A 19,229-nucleotide genomic window follows, 5' to 3' on the forward strand; every position below is an offset into this window, starting at 1 on the left:
TCTTCTTGATCAGCTACACATCCTTTCAGACCCACAGCGCTGAGTGGTCTTCTCACAGTGGAACGATGGACAGAAACACCTGTGGATGTTTTCAGATCTGAAGCAGCTTGATCTTCTCCTCTCTCTCAGAGATCAAAGCTTAAGCGCTGATTATCTGATTGGGGCAGTTTTGGGATCTACCAGCTCTTCCAGGTGGTTGTTAGGAGCCCCATTTTCTCTGTAGCTTTTAATCAGATTTTGGAAACGTCCAAGTGGATTATCTACCTAATCTCAGAAGCAGCTTCTGAAAAACAGATATCCTGTACGTAACGGCTGTTTAAACTGGAAATGAAATAAATGAAGGGTGGTCTCTGACTTCTGCACTGCACTGTATGTATGTGCTTGTATGTTTAATGGATTAACGGAGCACAATATACTACATTTTAATTATGTTTACAATTCATAAGTGACAAGTAGGTCAGTTGCCGATGACCGGCTACTCACCCTCTGTTTGAACTCTAGTCTCTCCTCCATGGTCAGCGTGTCTGCTTTGGCGATAACAGGCACGATGCTAACAATGTTCCCCAGCCTCTTCATGAACTCCACATCGATAGGGCGCAACCTGTGGAACATCTGGGGTCAGTGACTGAACAGATAAACATATAGAGCATGTGTGTGAAGCACGTTGTCTGCTCTGGGACGACAAGACAGCTCAAATTAATAGTAGTTTAGGGTTTGTAGTGTCCTGCTGGACAGCCAATCAGAACAAAGCAATTCCTATGTGGGTGGAAAATTGCATATTGATCAGATGGACATCAGTGAGGCTCTGGATATGCACTCAGATTCTAAACCCTGAGATCCCAGAGTTCTGGTGGAGCGCTGGAATGAGCTGGATGAAGCCAAGTTTTCACTGAAGGTCAGAAGATCACCATTTCAATCAAGGGCAAAAAAAAAATTAACACTTAATGAGTCATAAATATTATTTTTAGCTATCCCAGGACAGGCCATCCTTGTCTAAGCTGGTTTAGGCTGGTCTGGTACTTGTTTAGCTTGGCACCCAACATGGTCATGCTGGTCGACCAGCGTACCAGCAACAAAACAAATCGCTGCTGGTGGAAGAAAACCTCCCATCTCCATTTTTCGGTTTTTGACATAATTTAAAAATGCCTCTTGGCCTTTACATTGTGTATAAATTTTATGATGAATGGACAAAACGAAACCGCCCAAAATTACTTGGTAAGACGTCTGGTTCCATTGACTTACATTAAAAGTAAAGTAGGTTTTTTCCCTCTCCTGTAAAGTTACCGTTTTGAAGATACAAGCTACATGTCTGGCACCGCACACCAGGCATGCCATGCATTAAAAACCAGTGTTCTTAACGGAGGAGCTCACAGCAACTGCCCCGCTAATCAACTCCCATCATTTTTCCTATTACTGCATTAAATAAAACCCAGAACCAGAACACAGAAATCAGTAACAGGAGACGTGGCTTGAGGTTTACACTGAAAAAGGCAGCCAATCTAAAGTCTTTAGGAGAATCAATGCTAATCATTTGTTAGCTCAGCTGACATGCCTAAATCTGCTAAACTAAGCTTTCTTTGGTTGGTGTAGTGGGCAACACCTCTGTCCTCTATGCCATAGACTAGGGTTCAATCCCCACCTGGGGCAGCACCCTACACTATACCAATAAGAGTCCTTGGGCAAGACTCCTAACACCCCCTTTGGCCTTCCTGTGTAAAATGATCAAACTGTAAGTCGCTCTGGAAAAGAGCGTCAGCCAAAATGCCGTAAATGTAAATGACTCATTTTCCACCATTTCTGATTTTTGAAATAACTAAGTAATTTTTTCTACTTTATTTCTTTGCCTGGAGAAAAAATAAACTTACTCTTACTCACAAAAATGGCCATAAATCACTTTTACACAACTATTTTCCCGACTCCTCCGTATCGCTTAGTTAATTAAACAGGCTGCTTATGTTTCCGTGCCTTTAAGGCTCTTATAGAAGTAAATGAGCTCTGTTCTGATTGGCCCTTCTGTATCCTTTATCCTGCCTCACTGAAAAAGCAGTCCGGGCTGAAACACTCATGTGTTGGTTTTACTGACATCACAAAAAAAAACATTCAAAAGCTGTTTTTGTTTTCATACTAAGTCCAACTCTCTGATATAAAGAAGAGCTGAATAGTTGGTTTCTCGTGGTATGAGCCCTTTAATATGATTGGCTGTGAAAAGAGCGCGACAGGAGGCACACAGGAAGACGCACCAGTGTCCCGTGGCCGGCAGGAAGTAGACGCAGCAGTGAACGCGGGTGTCAGGGATTCTTCGCTTCCTGTTGACGTGCAGCTCCTCCTTCAGATACTTCTCATACTGCTCGTTGATGTACTTCACAATGGGCTCCCAGCTGAGGAGAAACAAACAGAACGGGGTTTGTAGCACCGTCTCTAATGCTGACGTACTGAGCTTCGACTCAGACAAGCAGCAAAACCTGACTTTTTGTCATGTTTCCAAAAATAAACCCAGCAATTCTGAAATGAACAAATATGTTCTGAACCACATTACGTAGGAAGTTTAGTCGGGTCATTCTTCCTTTGGGTTGGGCTGATCTGAATGTTGATATGCAAATCAAGTGTAAAATTCGCTGTTATATTTAACATCATCAGTAGAGAAGAAACACTACTGACCGTAACGCCACTGACAGTAACACTACTAACAGTAACGCCACTGACCGTAACACTACTAACAGTAACGCCACTGACCGTAACACTACTAACAGCAACGCCACTGACAGTAACACAACTAACAGTAACGCCACTGACCGTAACACTACTAACAGCAATGCCACTGACAGTAACACAACTAACAGTAATGCCACTGACAGTAACACAACTAACAGTAACGCCACTGACCATAACGCCACTAACCGTAACACTACTAACTGTAACACCACTGACAGCAACACCATTAACGGTAACACCACTGGCAGTAACGCCACTGACTGAAACGCCACTGACTGAAACGCCACTAACAGTAACACCACTGACAATATTACTGAACACTGACGCTTCAGCTTCAAACTGACACTGTCTATAAAAAATTGCTATTATTGCATTTATGTTGTTTTCAAAAAATCTTATTTGTTACATATGATACAGGTGTAATAATACATTTATATATTGATCAATATACGTATATTTTGATCAAATCCTGAACATCTTAGACTTTCTAACTTTTTATGATATCCACACAAGACTGTCATTTTCCTCAGTTATTGAAATATAATTATATATTTTGTTCTCACAATCTTTTTCTGACAATGTTCACAAAAGTCCAGAGAATTATTTTTAAAAAGCGCAATATAATTTTAACATTGGACAAACGATTTTACCATTAAAACTGAAAAACTTTATAATAATATATATATATAAAACCTCTCATAACTTGTTGAAATAAGCAAAAAAGCACGTAACACACAAATCAAATGTATATGTAATTCATCATGTAACTAACATTGTGAGAACATAATATATAATTATATTTCAATAACTGAGGAAAATGACAGTTATAACTCTACACCTCTGATGAAAGGAGCAAATCAGAGCATCTGAAACGGTAGAAGACGATGAGGAATGAGACGCAGTCGTCTTACAAGTCAGTCGTCTGCACACTGTAATCAGTAACGGTTAATTAAACGCAAAGTTTTTAAGTCTTTACAGTAACGAACGGCTCCTCTCACCAGTTCTCATTGTTGATCTGGTCTCCAAATCCAGGCGTGTCAATCACAGTCAGCCTCATCTTCACTCCCTTCTCCTCGATGACTGAAAAACAGGGAGAAAAGCCGGTTTCAGTGATCATAAAGCAGCTGTGCTAATGTTTCGAGTATTAATCTTCAACGCTCAGCGTCACACGCGTCAAAGTGTCCTCCTCGGTATGAAGAGCAGGTTCTAAACAATCATTCTCAACGACTTTTAAAAGCACATAACCAAACTCGTTTGGCCCAAAGGTGGTTTAAACTAATGACATCACAACAAGGGGGCAAAGTGGGCGTGGCTTTATTCCCAAAACAGCAATCAGCGTCCCTAATAAGTATGATCAAAGTGAATATCTCCCCGTAACTCTGTTATCACACGAACGAGGACAGCGCCGTCTCTCTGTGTGAAAGGTGAAGGGTGTGAGAAACTATTCACACCCCTCTGCGAAGACGGCTGTGCAAAGACAAAACAGACAGTCCTGCACAAACGACTCAATAAACAAAGAGCATTTAGACACACTTCATACATCCAGGTCACTCCCAGGTTTATAGATCACTCACAATTCCATGGAAATATACTCCATCATTGTTAGTAAAGCTAAAATAAACTTGCTTTACCTAAGGTAAGATATTATAAGATATAAACAGATGATCTGTATTAGAACCTTTCTGTAAAATACAGAGCAACTGTTTTCACTGGCAAAGTACTGAGAGATGATTAATGAAGTTAAATGCCTGTATATGAACTACACACATTTTTTCCTGACATTTTTTGCGTTTATTTTAATACCTGTTTATATTATTATGCTAAAGTGCTGTATGTCACGATAAGTAGTTGAACTGTTGAATTACAGTAAAAGCCAGTATTTCTAAAATATTAAATGACTGTAAATTTACAGATTTTTACCGAACTTCTCCTGTTAATGAACTGCTTTTGCCTGCTGCCAGACTTTTTACTGTTCTTTACAGATTTTTTACAATGTATCAGAATCAGAATACTTTATTGATCCCAGAGGGAAACTGCAGTTATTACAGTTGCAACCATTTATGTAAAATAATAAATACTTTAATAATTTAAGACAAAAAGAAAAATTAGCAATATGTACACGAGATTTAAGTTCTTATGACTACAGTAAAGTGGCAGTGACTGTGATAATAAATATGAAAGTGTACTGTGACTTTACAGTCACCTGGGATATATATATATATATATATATATATACATATATATATATATATATATATATATATATATATATATATATATATATATATTGCCTACCACTGGTCTTTATTACTGGTATTACAAATTTCTTTTAATATATGTTGTCATCGTGTAAAGGGAGGACAACAAACTGCAAACATACAAGCAAACAAAAATTAGAAGGGGGGAATAAAGGAGGAAAAAAATGGTAGAAATTGGGGGAAAAAAAAGAAACATAGAAAATGTACAACATAAAAAAAGGAAAAAAGAAAAATTTTATATTTTTTAAAAATGTTATATTATATTTTTAAATAAAAACTGTAGAAGTAATGCAACCCAGTAGCCAATGGTTTACTGTAGATTTATATGTATGAAAAAAATTGCCTTTGAATATTACCACAATATAAATACTAAACCACTAAAACAATCTAGAAAAATACTGAATCATGTTTTTATTATATGTGAAATATATATGTCAAATATCCGTTCTGCAGACATTTGAACTTAATTTGATCGAACATGAACAAAAACCTGTCTGTCGAACATAAAAACAGCATAACAGTCATTAAAACTGTTAAAACATTAAAACCTTAAAATCATCAGAACAAAAGCAATGTTTTTATTAAAAGTTTGCTCTCAGTTGATGTTATAGCCCATGATTTATAACAACAAAGCTCAACGTCAACCTCTAAGATGAAGCGACGTCACAATAAAACGATTATTACGGAATATTACTGTAAAAAATGACTGGCGAGGGTTCACAGTGTACGAGTCCCCAAAGCTTCTGACGTGTCGTGTTCTTTCTATACCGGGCGGGGCGTAAACTGCAGGGTGTGGACGGGTTCGCTCTCTTTCTTTCCGTCTCATGAGGGTGTTTGTTCCGTCACGATTGGCGCAGACGTTCTAATCTCAAGGACCAATCAATTAAAGGATCAAAGTGGCGCGAAGGTTTATAGCCTGCACTCACAGCCAAGCCTCAGGACTCAATGTTCTCTGACTCAAAATCACAAATCACACGGGCCGACAGCTCGCAGGGCTGTTCAAAGGCTGGAAATTACCTTCAAACATCCAGCGCTCACCTGGAACCCGAACACGACACGGCGAGCGCGTCCAGGAATGCAAGATGGGACACGAGCACGGCACAGTCGGGGGCTCGACCGCCTGCTTCCCAATTCACTGACACTTTCTCTCTCAGCGAAGGCCAGAAACACTGACATTAACCGGCACGTGGAGCTTCTTCACTAAGTGGTGTTGGGCAAACTCCTTATAGATCTTACAGGGTGAAAAAAAGGGGCTATTTACACTTTGCAATAAAACGTGTTTAATGTCCAGATCGTATCCGGACAACTTCGGCCTGATTCTAATCCCACTTTTCACTAAAATGTGTCCCCAGCGCGACCAAAACCTTCCCATGTAAAAAGCACATCAACACGTTAAGTTACTTCTGTTTAGCGTTTCTTTCTGTTACCATACAAACTGATAAGCTGGATTATCTTGTTTAGCTTGTAACTTTCAACTTTTATCAGCACTCAGCAAAGTGCATTTCCGTAACTGTATGTGGATACAGCACAAACTTCGGTCAGGCAGAACATCATGACCACCTCCTCGTTTCTGCGCTCACTGTCCACTTTATCAGCTCCACTTACTGTATAGCTGGTCTCTGTAGTTCTACAGTTACAGACTGTAGTCCATCTGTTTCTCTGATACTCTGTTACCCTGTTCTTCAGTGGTCAGGACCCCCATGGACCCTCACAGAGCAGGTACTGTTTGGGTGGTGGATCATTCTCAGCACCGCAGTAACACTGACGTGGTGGTGGTGGTGGTGTGTTAGTGTGTGTTGTGCTGGTCTGAGTGGATCAGATGCAGTCCTGCTGAAGTTTTTAAAAACCTTAGCATCGCTGCTGGACTGAGAATAGTCCACCAACCAAAAATATCCAGCCGACAGCATCCTGTGACCACGGATGAAGGACCAGAGGATGACCAGCACAAACTGTGCAGCAGCAGATGAGCTGTCGTCTCTGACTTTACATCTACAAGGTGGACCGACAAGGCAGGAGTGTCTAATAGAGTGGACAGTGAGTGGACGCAGTGTTTAAAAATTCCAGCAGCACTGCTGTGTCTGATCATCTTCCTAATCCGATCCTCATCCTGAACCCGACTCTTATCCGAATTCTCTCTCCGATACTTTTCTGATGCTTATTCTGCTCCTGATCTTCATTTTGATCCAGATTTTCATTGAATTACGTTTCATTTCATTTTCATTGAATTCTGTTGATTCATGGTGATACCTGCACTAAGAGAACAGAACTCCTGGTGCGTTTTGTATTTGGTGATTAAGAAAGATTCGGATTCCGATTCTTCCTGCCCGAGCAGGGCCTGCTGGATCTCTGCGCTGGGATCGGCCGGGACGCTTGAGCGGTTGTGTCTTGTCGTCTGCTCATCTGTGTAAAATCCCCCTGAACGAGGCGACGCTGAAGCCGCTGATGAAGAGAAATGAAGACGTCAGTCAGCGCTCGGCTTCACACGACAGCCGTCCATCTTTCGAGCGAAACCGGCCGGTCACAGCTCGTCTGTTTTTGGTGCAAAAAAAAAAAGACACACCCACAAACCTGACTGAGTGTCCCAGCAGACCGCCCTTCTCTTTTAAGGTGACAGTCCAAAGAAAACTCTCTTGATTATGTGGTTTCTGACAATGCATGACACACTGTTCTGTATAACCTCGGACTGAAGTACGTCACACTGCTAAAAACAGTAGCAGCTGAGTTTTGTCCACACTTTGCTCCCTTTAATGTCTAACAGAGCGAGAAGGACAGAAAGAAAACGTGCTGAAAGGTGGCTTTGAGAAGGCTGGTTTCTGTATGCCGTCTTTGAGAGGACGGAGGGATGGGGGACGGGGGGGACGGGGGGGACGGTGGGTCGCCTCTCTGCTCTTGGCAGAGGTCCCGGCCCGGCTCTTTCATGGCTTTGGGCTTTGTGTTGTGCGGAGGTGTCGATCCGCCTGAGTTTCGGCTTCTCTTTTGTTCCACAGGCCTGAGCTCTGTCTGGAAACTGTGTGCCACGTCCCCTCGCCCATGCTGGGGGAGAGGGAGACCAGCGAAGCCATCTGCTGGACAACCTGCTAGATCAGGCCTGGACTGGAATTTCAGCTCAGGAAAAAATTTCAGCTCAGGGGAAAAAGCAGGTCACCAAGCTGACCGTCAAAACATCCTACATCTACAGCAGAATGGGTAGAACTGTACAGCACCTTTACATTGTGCTTTAAAGTTCTCGCACATCACGTTTGCAGAAATGGTTCTTAAAACATGAAATAGAAAATGTGTCATGATTTTGCATTATTATTTATATTTCCCCCCGATATGTTAAACTCAGCAAACAAAGAGTAACTGTGCATTAAAGTGGGCAGAAGTGCTGACTCCATAGAGGATGTGCTCAGTCATGTTCACTTCACAAAAACATCAACTAAACATCTAACGTGACCAGGGAGCCCAAACTGTACTTTTCTATGTGTATATCTGCCTGTAGAGAGGATCTGCTTTATTTAGTCTTATATATCAACACCAGTTTACTCGTACTGTATAGTGTTGTGTGTCTGCTACTGGCTGCTGTTTCCTTCAGGATCAATGAAGCATCTCTCTATCCATCCATCCATCCATCCATCCATCCATCCATCCATCCATCCATCTATCCATCCATCCATCCATCCATCCAGTGTTGTGTGTCTGCTACTGGCTGCTAAGTTTCCTTCAGGATCAATGAAGTATCTATCTATCCATCTATATTTAACCATCTAATCCATCTATCTATCTATCTATCTATCTATCTATCTATCTGTCTATCTATATTTAACCATCTATCTATCTGTCCATCTATCTATCTGTCCATCTATATCTATCCATCCATCCATCCATCCATCCATCCATCTAGCCGTCCATCTATTTAACCATCCATCCATCCATCCATCCATCCATCCATCCATCCATCCATCCAGTGTTGTGTGTCTGCTACTGGCTGCTAAGTTTCCTTCAGGATCAATGAAGTATCTATCTATCCATCTATATTTAACCATCTAATCCATCCATCTATCTATCCATCCATCCATCCATCCATCCATCCATCTATCTATCTATCTATCTGTCTATCTATCTATCTATCTGTCTATCTATATTTAACCATCTATCTATCTGTCCATCTATCTATCTGTCCATCTATATCTACCTATCTATCCATCCATCCATCCATCCATCCATCCATCCATCCATCCATCTAGCCGTCCATCTATTTAACCATCCATCCATCCATCCATCCATCCATCCATCCATCCATCCATCCATCCATCCATCTAAATATTTGCACACAGCCATAAGTAGAGGCAGTAACAGTTGCAGTTTGTGGACTTTTCACATGAAAGTTACAGACAGGGTGTGAAAACGCATGCATTACATATTAGGATCAATTTTAGTTTGGTTTCCATCAACAAAAAAAAAATTTAACTGAAAATAAAACACTAGTAGGTTTACTATAAAACACTGTAGCACAGACACGTTCAAACAGTTTGAGCAGCAGCAGATCAACAGTGAACGAAGCAGCCAGCTTGTGCTGCACCATCCGTACGCTCAGCTTATTAAACGACAAAAACGTTCAGAAACGACAGCAAAAGAGAACAATAGAACCATAAAAGTAACAGAACCTGTCGGTCTGGATGAACCGTTCTCAGCTGTCAAGGATGCTGGACTTTTTAAGTCCTACACTCTTTAAAAAGGATGGTTCTTCAAGGGCTCTTCAGTAAACAAAACTGTTCCATAAAGAACCCTTTGCACGATTAGAGGACTCTTGCATCATGAAAAGGTTCTGTAGATGGTTCTATGTAGGACCTATTTGAAAAGGGTTCTTCTATTGTTAAGGCTGACATTAGAAGAACAGTAGAAGAACCCTTTAGGGCGCTATATTTTCAGAAAGGTTCTACATAAAAGCCTCTACTGCACATTCTGAAGAACCTTTTCATGATGAAAAATCTCTGTAATCATGCAAAGGATAACTTGTGTGTTCATTGTTCTACATAGAATCGTTTCGTTTACTACAGAACCCTTGTAGATCTTTTTGAAGAGTGCAGTATATACTGAATCATTAATTATAATAATATATATATATTTTTTGGGTTTGGTTCAGTTTAATTGACATACGGCACTTTTAAAGCTAGTGTATTGTTTTTATTATCTATATTCCACCACTGTGTAAACAGTTCAGCATGGCTTCAGTATAATTTTCGATAAAATATCTGCAAAACTGCAGCAAAATGAATTGAATTGTGAATCGTGGGAATTTGAGATTTCATGACGCACTGAGTCGTTTCCTAAAGAATCAGAATCTGATCTGATCAAATCATCGTGAGGTCACAGATCTACATCTGAGCCTCTATACTGATAACACTTCTGTCCAAACAGCACGCAGTGTTTGTTTTTGTACTGACAGAGCGATAAAACACAGGCTCCTGCGCAAAAGCCGAGGACCACCCTTCGTTTATCTAAAGTCCAGTCAAAACAGACGTTAAGGATGAGTTATTCAGTTTTCAGCGTCAGGAAAAAAGCAGATAATATGTGGCTGCTGTTGGGACAAAACCTCATATCTTGAAACCGGGAGAATTTATATGACTCTATATTCAAGAACTTTAGTATCCAATCAAATGATGTGATGTTGTTTAATTGTGTTTATATATCGTCTCTGCTTTATTTTTGATTTGTGTGTATTCCTAAAATGCATGTCTAAGTCCTGCCTTCCCCTCCCCCCGTACCTCCCCCACCCTGGTTGTAAAACATGATGAAGAATGCGATAAAAAGTTAATCACAATAAAAAAAAAACCCTCATATTTCAATTTTTGTAGTTTTTCAGTTTGTGAGACGATTTGAAAGTACATGTTGCCCTTTACATTGTGTGTCAATTTCATGACGATTGGAGCAAGATAAATGACCCAGAATGGCTTGGAAAAAATTCTGGTTCCATTGACTTGCATTACAAGTAAAGTAGGTTTTTTCCTCCTCCTGTAAAGTTACCATTTTGGAGATTGAAAGATTTGCAGACACTCCTCCAAAGTTCAGCCGTAGAAGTTGGTTGATCGCTTTCTGAAGTAACCAAACACATTCAGTGGTGCTGATCTGATCTCCTCCGAAAAATCTCCTGAAAATGAATAACTTGTACTTGAATATATAAATGATAGGTGGTCTTGTGAAAGTAAGTAAGAAAATGAGTGACACTGCCACATTTTGGCACAAATGTACCAGATAACAACACACAAGATAACAAAAAAAGAATGTGGCGGAAACGATGGTGGCGCATTCGTTTCGATCACCTTCGGCTATCGCCAGGTGTGGAACAATAAAGGATGTTTTTGGAGCATGAAAGCAGCGTTCACAGTGTAAACATCTACGGCGGATGTCAGGAAGGTGGTTTGACTTTCTAAAGGGTTTTCTACAGAGGAAAGTGCAGAAGAGCAGGCCTCCTTCCCTCACAGCGCTGTTTACTTTTTGCTAGACTGAGAAGCCAGTGAGGGGTGTCTGCAGCGCTGATCTCAGGAGGTCAGCAGCTCAATGGACTTCATGTTGATAACCGACAGAAACCCGCCGAGCTCTGAGCTCTCTGTGCAAAGCCATTAGTCTCGAACATTCACAGCACAGCACTCCTTAAACAAGAAACAACAAGCCCACATCATTATTCACGAGTTCCATTTCTGTCCAACAAGAACGTCAACTGAACTGTTCCAAACCACTGACCACAAAATTTCAACTTGAAAATAATGCTTACATTTTTACATTTAATAACAATCTTTTTGATTCTTTTTAAAACAAAATTGAGACTTTTAGATGTATAGTTCATATATATATATATATAAATAAACTACAATAAAAACTAATAATAAAAATCATTTTTAAATGCTGTCCTACATTTTCATGTCACTACTGCAACACAGAGTTTTAGTCTGTGGGCGGAGCCTTATTTTAGCCACGCCCTTGTATTTTATAGCAAAGTGGTGCAATGTTTTTAAGAAAAAAGAAAAAAAAAGCCAAGCCATAGCATGAAGTTTGACTTGCCGTCACCTCTTCTTCTGTGGGTTTACTGGCTGGTTGTAACTCAGAAATCTGATTACTGTCTGACTCGTGCCGACCTGGAGTTTCCCCAGTATCTGATTACTCACGTGCATGAAAATGGGTTAAATAAACTGCTGACAAAATCAGATTTTTCTGCAGTTATCACTTTATTGAGTGCATGCAGACGCACCCAGTGTTTCATTTTTCTTCTTCTTCTTCTTTCGGCTGCTCCCTTTAGGGGTCGCCACAGCGGATCATCTGCCTCCATCTACCTCCATCCACCTTCACTACATCCATAAAAGAGGTCTACCTCTTCTCCTTCTGCCCGGCAGCTCCATCTCCAACATTCTTTGCCCAATATATCCACTATTCCTCCTCAACACACGTCCAAACCATCTCAACCTGGCTTCATTTTTATTATTCTGTTCTTATTTATTGCTGTTTTACATCCTTTATTTCTCTTTTTTATTCATCAAGTTACTACACTGTTGTAATTTTAGTGGCTTTTTGTTTTAATGTATGATTTCATTTTATTATTTTTAGGTTTTTTTTGCTAATTAACTTCTCAATTCCTGATCTCTGTACTGGCTCGGCTACATTCTCAATGCACCCTGAGTTTAAATAAAGGTAGGTTGATTATTTGAGAGCCCTAGTTAAACTACATCTCCACACACCCGTATCCTGGCCTGACTGGCCTCAGTGAAGTTTTATGTGAATGGTTTTCCACTCTGCAGAGGACGAGTGCGCAGTACAGCAACCCTCACCGGTCAGGCCCTGCAGCAGGCCACGGCTGAATCATGCTCACTGCTCTGATGCCTTTGCTTTGGCTCGCAGCGGCAGATCTCTGCGGCGAGGGAGTCAAAGGTTCAGCGAAGGCAGAAACACGAGGCTTCTAATTTAAGAACATGTCAGATTCTGAGCAGCTGAAGTGAAAGTTAAGAGGAAGTTAAGCTCCCCTATTAGGACACAGAGCAGAGCTCACAGTTTGCAGAGCGTAACATTTATTTGAAATCAAATGGTTGAGGGGGTGGGAGTGGGGGTGGGGGTGTGAGTGGGCAGGGGGGAAGCAAGAAAAGGAAGAGGGACCAGTTAGGGGGATGTGGAAATACAACTCCAACAAATCAAGGAAAGCAGGTGACTCACTCCCAGAGAGGGCAGCTTCTCGCTTTCGGCGCTGAGGACTGTTGTCTATGTGGCTTTTAAACCCCCGCAGCGGGACGGAGCGAAGCATAATTAGCCTTGTGGCTCACAGTGGAGCTTTTTAATTGGACATTTCTGCATCCATATTCAAGCCAGGGGGCAGGGTTCACCGCTTTCCGTCCGTTTGTGCTTACAGAGACGCTCCGTAGCAATTAGCATAGCACCCCCGCTGAATGACCCGTACTCTTTTTCTCAGGAGAGACGGGAGGAGAAGTCCAGCGCTGCACAAACAGCCAGGAACACAACTGGCACTTTATTTCCCGTCTGTATAACGGCACCTTGAGGCTCATTTCAGTTTTCTTAACCTCTCGTTGTGGAGTTCTTCCGCTGAGAGAGGCCGGGTGCCCTTCAGAAAGTGGCTCCTGGATGGGAGACGAGGAAGAAATACAGAGTAATTCTCCTGCCGTTCTTACTCTCTTGTATTTTGCCATCTTGACTTTTCCCCTCAAACATGAATGGCGAGTTTATCCTAACTTGAGCGCATTTTGCCGTTCAGCACTGGCCTGTAAACCGTAGACGTGGAGTTTGTGTGTATGCTAAGCCTTTGGAAGTCAGCCACTGCTTTTACAGCCTATTGAGCTCTGTGAGAAATGAGGGGCATCAAGAGAGGAGAAAATGATCTAGTTACATAAATCACAATAACAGTCGGCTAATGATGAAGAAAAACGCTGGCACAGGCAGCCATCTAAACATTAATCTATAAACAGCTATTTATAGAAATGTCAGCTTTGGGAAAGTCGCACTTGTTGGTTCGGAAAACTGACGACATGGAAAAACTATCTCCTTTTTTCTAATTCAATAAATCATCTACTGTTTTATTTTCTCATGCACTGATCCAGTAAAATCAACTGTGATAAAGTGTGTCGGTTGACATGGTCATGTGATGCGTTACTGACATGCAACTGTTGCAGCCAGACACTTTATGCAGCTCAAGTGCAATTAAGTTTCATGTTGGTTTCAAGCAACTGAAGTTTCATTGTGTAAAGCCAGCCTGCCTCACTCACTCACTCACTCACTCACTCACTCACTCACTCACTCACTCACTCACTCACTCACTCACATTTAGCAGCTGGAATATTCTCCACAAGGGAGTGCTATTGGCACTTTTGGAGGTACCAGTTAGAGACGTGCTTCGCATCAGTGACCGTGTGTCCTTGTTAACACTGGCAGGTGGAGTTTAACTTGAGGCTTTCTTAGGGTGGGCAATAACAATATAATATCAATGTCACGATACGTGATAGCGTGGATAGGTGGGAGTACAGAGTTCATTTTCACATATACTCTATAAATAAAGGACGCAAATGTTGGCTGAAAGTGTACAAAGAGATATAAACTTCGTACAGCATACTGCAAGCCTATATAACACTACAAATGAGCAATAAGTTACCTCACATAAGTGCTTTTACTCATGTATTAAATGTGTATCGAGTGTCAGCTTGCAGTGTTTAGCTACAGAGTGAAGCTGGAATCATTTTTTAGGTCACAGAGTCAAACAGCATCATAAACCAGACTGGCAGGTGTGTGCAACCTCAACGAAGACCTGGATTGTCCTGGACCAGTTTGTTATCCTCGTAGCTCCAGCGAAAGCTAAAGAAGCTCAATTTGGACGCCAAATGCTACCAACCAAGGAACGCTGTTCGCTGATTGCTCATTTAAAGTAGTTTATAAAGGAAATCTATTCGATTAGTATCGGCGAATAATCAAGATTCAAATATAAGTATCGGTATCAGAAAAGAAAAAGTAGTATTGTGCCACCTCTAACCACAATATTAGGTTTTTGCCGTATCAGCCCACGACTAGTACGGCTTCCTTTAACACTCCGTCTCGTCTTTCTCTAAAAGTAAAGAGGGTTCTACTGAATCTGCCCAGCTCTCTGTATTATTTAGTCCCTTGTCAGTAAATCTATGATGAGATATGAAGATAGACTGCTGTGCGTGACTGATAATTGCTGTAAGAAATCCAAAATAATCACACGTGCACAAGCACATGCACACACAATAGTGCCATTTAAAGGGCAGGCTGAGGGGGCTACGCCATCTGCCATCCACGCCTTTCTCAAACCAAGCATGGTGGCGCCTTCACAACCAAAACAGAGATTCACTGCCTTCTCTATTCACTGCATGCGGGATCTTTTCTCCAAAAAATCCACGCCGTTCTGCGCTTATGGCCTTACAGCACAGTCCTATATCACAATGCACACAGAAGCTATCCTGCTAAAGCCTTCCCAGGATATCACCATGTGCTAACTCTCTCCAGGATCCATCCTACATCTTCCAAAACACTGTTTTACTGCTCCGACAGCCGCTCCACACCAAGCCCGTTTGAACTAATGAACTAATGTTACATTTCGCAGAGGAAACTCTGCCCCCTGAAAGTAAAACAAGCCGCCGTTCAGACCTTGATCTCTCGGGCTCAGACGTCTGTGGCGTGGCTCTTACTTGAGGTTGTTATTAACAGTTACGAGACATCAAAAAGCGAAGGAACCCACGCCGTCACCGACTCAGGAACTGGGGAATCTGCAAACAAAACCCGCCTTCAATCAAAAAGAACATAAGCCGGCCCGTTTCCTGAGGAAGAACGTTCAAAACACGCGGGAGACACACCTCAGCATGTCTGCAGACCACCACCGAGCAGCTGTGAGGACAGCCCCTCCAAAGCCGCAGTCATTGGACGTTTGGGGTTTGTGTCGTCTTGCTAAATGGACACTGGAAGGTCCAGAGGATTACAAAATATGATATGTTGGTACAGTTAGCAAGCTAGGTGACCTGCTAACCATAAACAGTAACAGCACAATATTATAGACTGATGTGCAGCATTAAAGCAAAGATAACTGGCCTGGTTGGCAGCAGCTGTGCTTAGCCAGGGAGCTAACACCGCCATTAGCAAACTGGCTAATTTGTGTAATACAGACAGACAGACAGACAGACAGACAGACAGACAGACAGACAGACAGACAGATGGATTAATGGATGGATAAATGGATGGATGGATAGACGGATGGATAGACGGATGGATAGATGGATGGATGGGTAGATGGATAGATGGATAGATGGATGGATAGATGGATACATGGATGCATAGATGGATAGATGGATGGATGGATGGATGGATGGATGGATGGATGGATGGATCTTTACTGATAGATAACTGGTTTGGTTGGCAGCAGCTGTGGTTAGTCAAGGAGCTAACATTGCTGTTAGTAAGCTGGTTAGCTTGTCTACTACAAACAGTACAGACAGACAGACAGACAGACAGACAGACAGACAGACAGCAGTTTAGGCTCGCCCACTCACACTGAAGTTTTAAGGAGTGTTTTGGCCTGCTTTTTGAATAAGGCACATTACAAGACAAATCAGAACAGAGCTCATTTACATATTCTAGTCTTAAAGGCACAGTAACAAAAATAGCCTGTTTATGAATAACGTCTGTTTTTGGTGCATAAAGACACACACACATCATAAGTTGACATCAAGGAAAACAATATAATTCAAGAAAACTGTAAAATATGGTGGCATATAAAGTTAATAGAACCTCCATATTAAGAAACGGACAATTTACTATTTACCAGTTAAACGTTCACGCCGTGAACGGCTTAGGAACCTTTTAGGAACTATATTTAATAGTATAGTTGCTTCATGTCATATAAAACCTGACCAGTTGCTTCGTCCACTGCGCTCTGTTCACCGTGGACCAGTCAATCAGATAAATGTTGGCCTCTGAAGGCACGGAGAGGCATTCTCTGACCCAGGGGATGAAAAATGACCTCTCTCTGTCTCTGACAGGGATCTCTTAATGATAGCTGTGGTCAGATCTCTCCCAGGCCGAACACTGGGTGATTGATCTTTCTTAATCCGTCCCCTTGCGGGCATCTTAATTCCTCTTCTCTCTCTTACTCACACATACAGCTGTCCAGCCGTCTGGCTTAGCTCCAGTGCTAGCTCCAGCTTTTTCGTTCACATCCCGTACCCATGATCCCATCAAAAACCAGCCACAACCAGAACACCCTGCACCTGAACACCATCTAAACACGTATGCGTGCAGGCTGCCCTTAATGCCCTTAATAATCAGGACACCAACCACCAGAGGGAGCCCAAGAGAACAAGTGTTGTGATGTTGCTTTGATTAAATTAATACGTTTACACACATAAATAAACGTGTTTTTAGTCTGTTTTTCATGAAGTCTTGCTAGCTGTTCATGAGTCTGACAGGTAGAGCCAGCTACGGCCAGCCACAAGCTACGGCAGTACAGCTGAGATTACGTTAACGTGAAATAAACCAATTACACTGATGTGAAAACAGAGATTTATCTCCATAAATAGTGATAAAGATCAATGTTAAAAGGCTCACCCACAATGGAGCCCGTGCACAATTTAGGGTGCCTCAGAAGAACCTTTTGAACCTCTTAACCTGGAAACCAAGCCTCCTCCCAGATTTCTAACTACTCCAAAAAGTCCTCAGATGGCAGTGATTTTTTTTTTAAAACGTTTAGCACATCTTTAACACAGTATGAACCCAATGGTGCTGTATGTCCACTAGTCAGTCCAGTCCAACAATTGAGGACAGGGCCAGAAATACAGAGGTGGTAAAACCCGTGAACAGGCAGGAGAACAGAAATCAGCTTTTCTGACCAATTTTGAAAAATAAAATGGGACTTCACGTCAAATGAATGTGGCCTGGTTCAGCGGCTTGGTATGCATTTCGCTCTGAAAAGCTCATTAGTGAGAAGATGCAACTGCATGCCAGTAGCCTTTAGCTTCCAGAACAACTGTTTATTCTCCCAGTGGACTACTAAAAGCAGCGGACCCCCACAGAGCAGGTACTGTTTGGGTGGTGGGTCATTCTCAGCGCTGCAGTAACACTGACGTGGTGGTGGTGTTTTAGTGTGTTGTGCTGGTCTGAGTGGATCAGACACAGCAGCAGATGAGCTGTCGTCTCTGACTTTACATCTACAAGGTGGACCGACAAGGTAGGAGTGTCTAATAGAGTGGACAGTGAGTGGACACAGTGTTTAAAAACTCAAGCAGCACTGCTGTGTCTGATCCACTCGTACCAGCACATCTAACACACCACCACCACGTCAGCGTCACTGCAGTGCTGAGAATGATCCACCACCCAAATAGTACCTGCTCTGTGAGGGTCCATGGGGGTCCTGACCACTGAAGAACAGGGTAACAGAGTATCAGAGAAACAGATGGACTACAGTCTGTAACTGTAGAACTACAGAGTGCAGCTATACAGTAAGTGGAGCTGATAAAGTGGACAGTGAGTGTAGAAACAAGGAGGTGGTCATGATGTTACGCCTGATCAGTGTATATCATTGGCTTGTGGTTCTGGAGACTGATTCAGTCCAACTCCCACCTTTCTGCTTATATGTGCTGGTGTGTGTTTTCACAAAGGACTCACTGTGGCTCACGGATTGGAGGTGGACGGTCTTGGAGATTTTCTCCTCATAGTTTGGAGTGCAGGACTTGCGGCTGACCTTGGACTTGAACAGCGTGTTCACCAGCGTGGACTTCCCCAGGCCACTCTGACCTGCCGAAGGAGACAGAAAGCAGCTTTAGAATCAGATCCACTTTCACACAGCGGCCATATCAGTGGAATTTGTCTGGTCGTGATGCTCCAGTGGTGCTCATCACAAAAGTGGTGCAACACGGCAACACTTGCCTCGGGTTACACCAAAGGCATCGCTGTTATAGGGGAAGTGATCTACTTGTAACATATAAGCACAAATCCAGGTGCGTATTAAAGATTTGTCAACAAAATCGCCATGAAAGAGCTACCTTCGGTTCCCCTAGAGAACCTTTCAACGGATGGTTCTTCAGAGCAGTTCTTGTATTTACATTTACAGCATTGGGCTGATCCTCTTATCCAGAGCGACTTATAATTTGATTATTTTTACACTGGTAGGCAGAGGTGGTGTTGGGACTCTTGCCCAAGGTGGGGATCGAACCCCAGTCTACACCTTAGAAGGCAGAGGTGTTACCCACTACACTAACCAACCACCGCTTGTAAACAAAAAGA

General features: G+C 42.2%; 1 protein-coding gene across 1 annotated transcript in view; it reads right to left on the bottom strand.

Moving 5' to 3' along the window:
* sept12 (septin 12) overlaps positions 1-19,229 on the bottom strand; it is a 135,582-nt gene that overhangs the window by 7,928 nt on the left and 108,425 nt on the right. The window contains 4 exon segments of the mRNA XM_037544888.1: positions 484-601; positions 2,241-2,378; positions 3,711-3,792; positions 18,612-18,740. Of these exon segments, the coding sequence (XP_037400785.1) occupies positions 484-601; positions 2,241-2,378; positions 3,711-3,792; positions 18,612-18,740 (467 nt within the window).

This window comes from Pygocentrus nattereri, chromosome 14 (assembly GCF_015220715.1).
Source record: "Pygocentrus nattereri isolate fPygNat1 chromosome 14, fPygNat1.pri, whole genome shotgun sequence".
NCBI classification, from domain to species: Eukaryota; Metazoa; Chordata; class Actinopteri; order Characiformes; family Serrasalmidae; genus Pygocentrus; species Pygocentrus nattereri.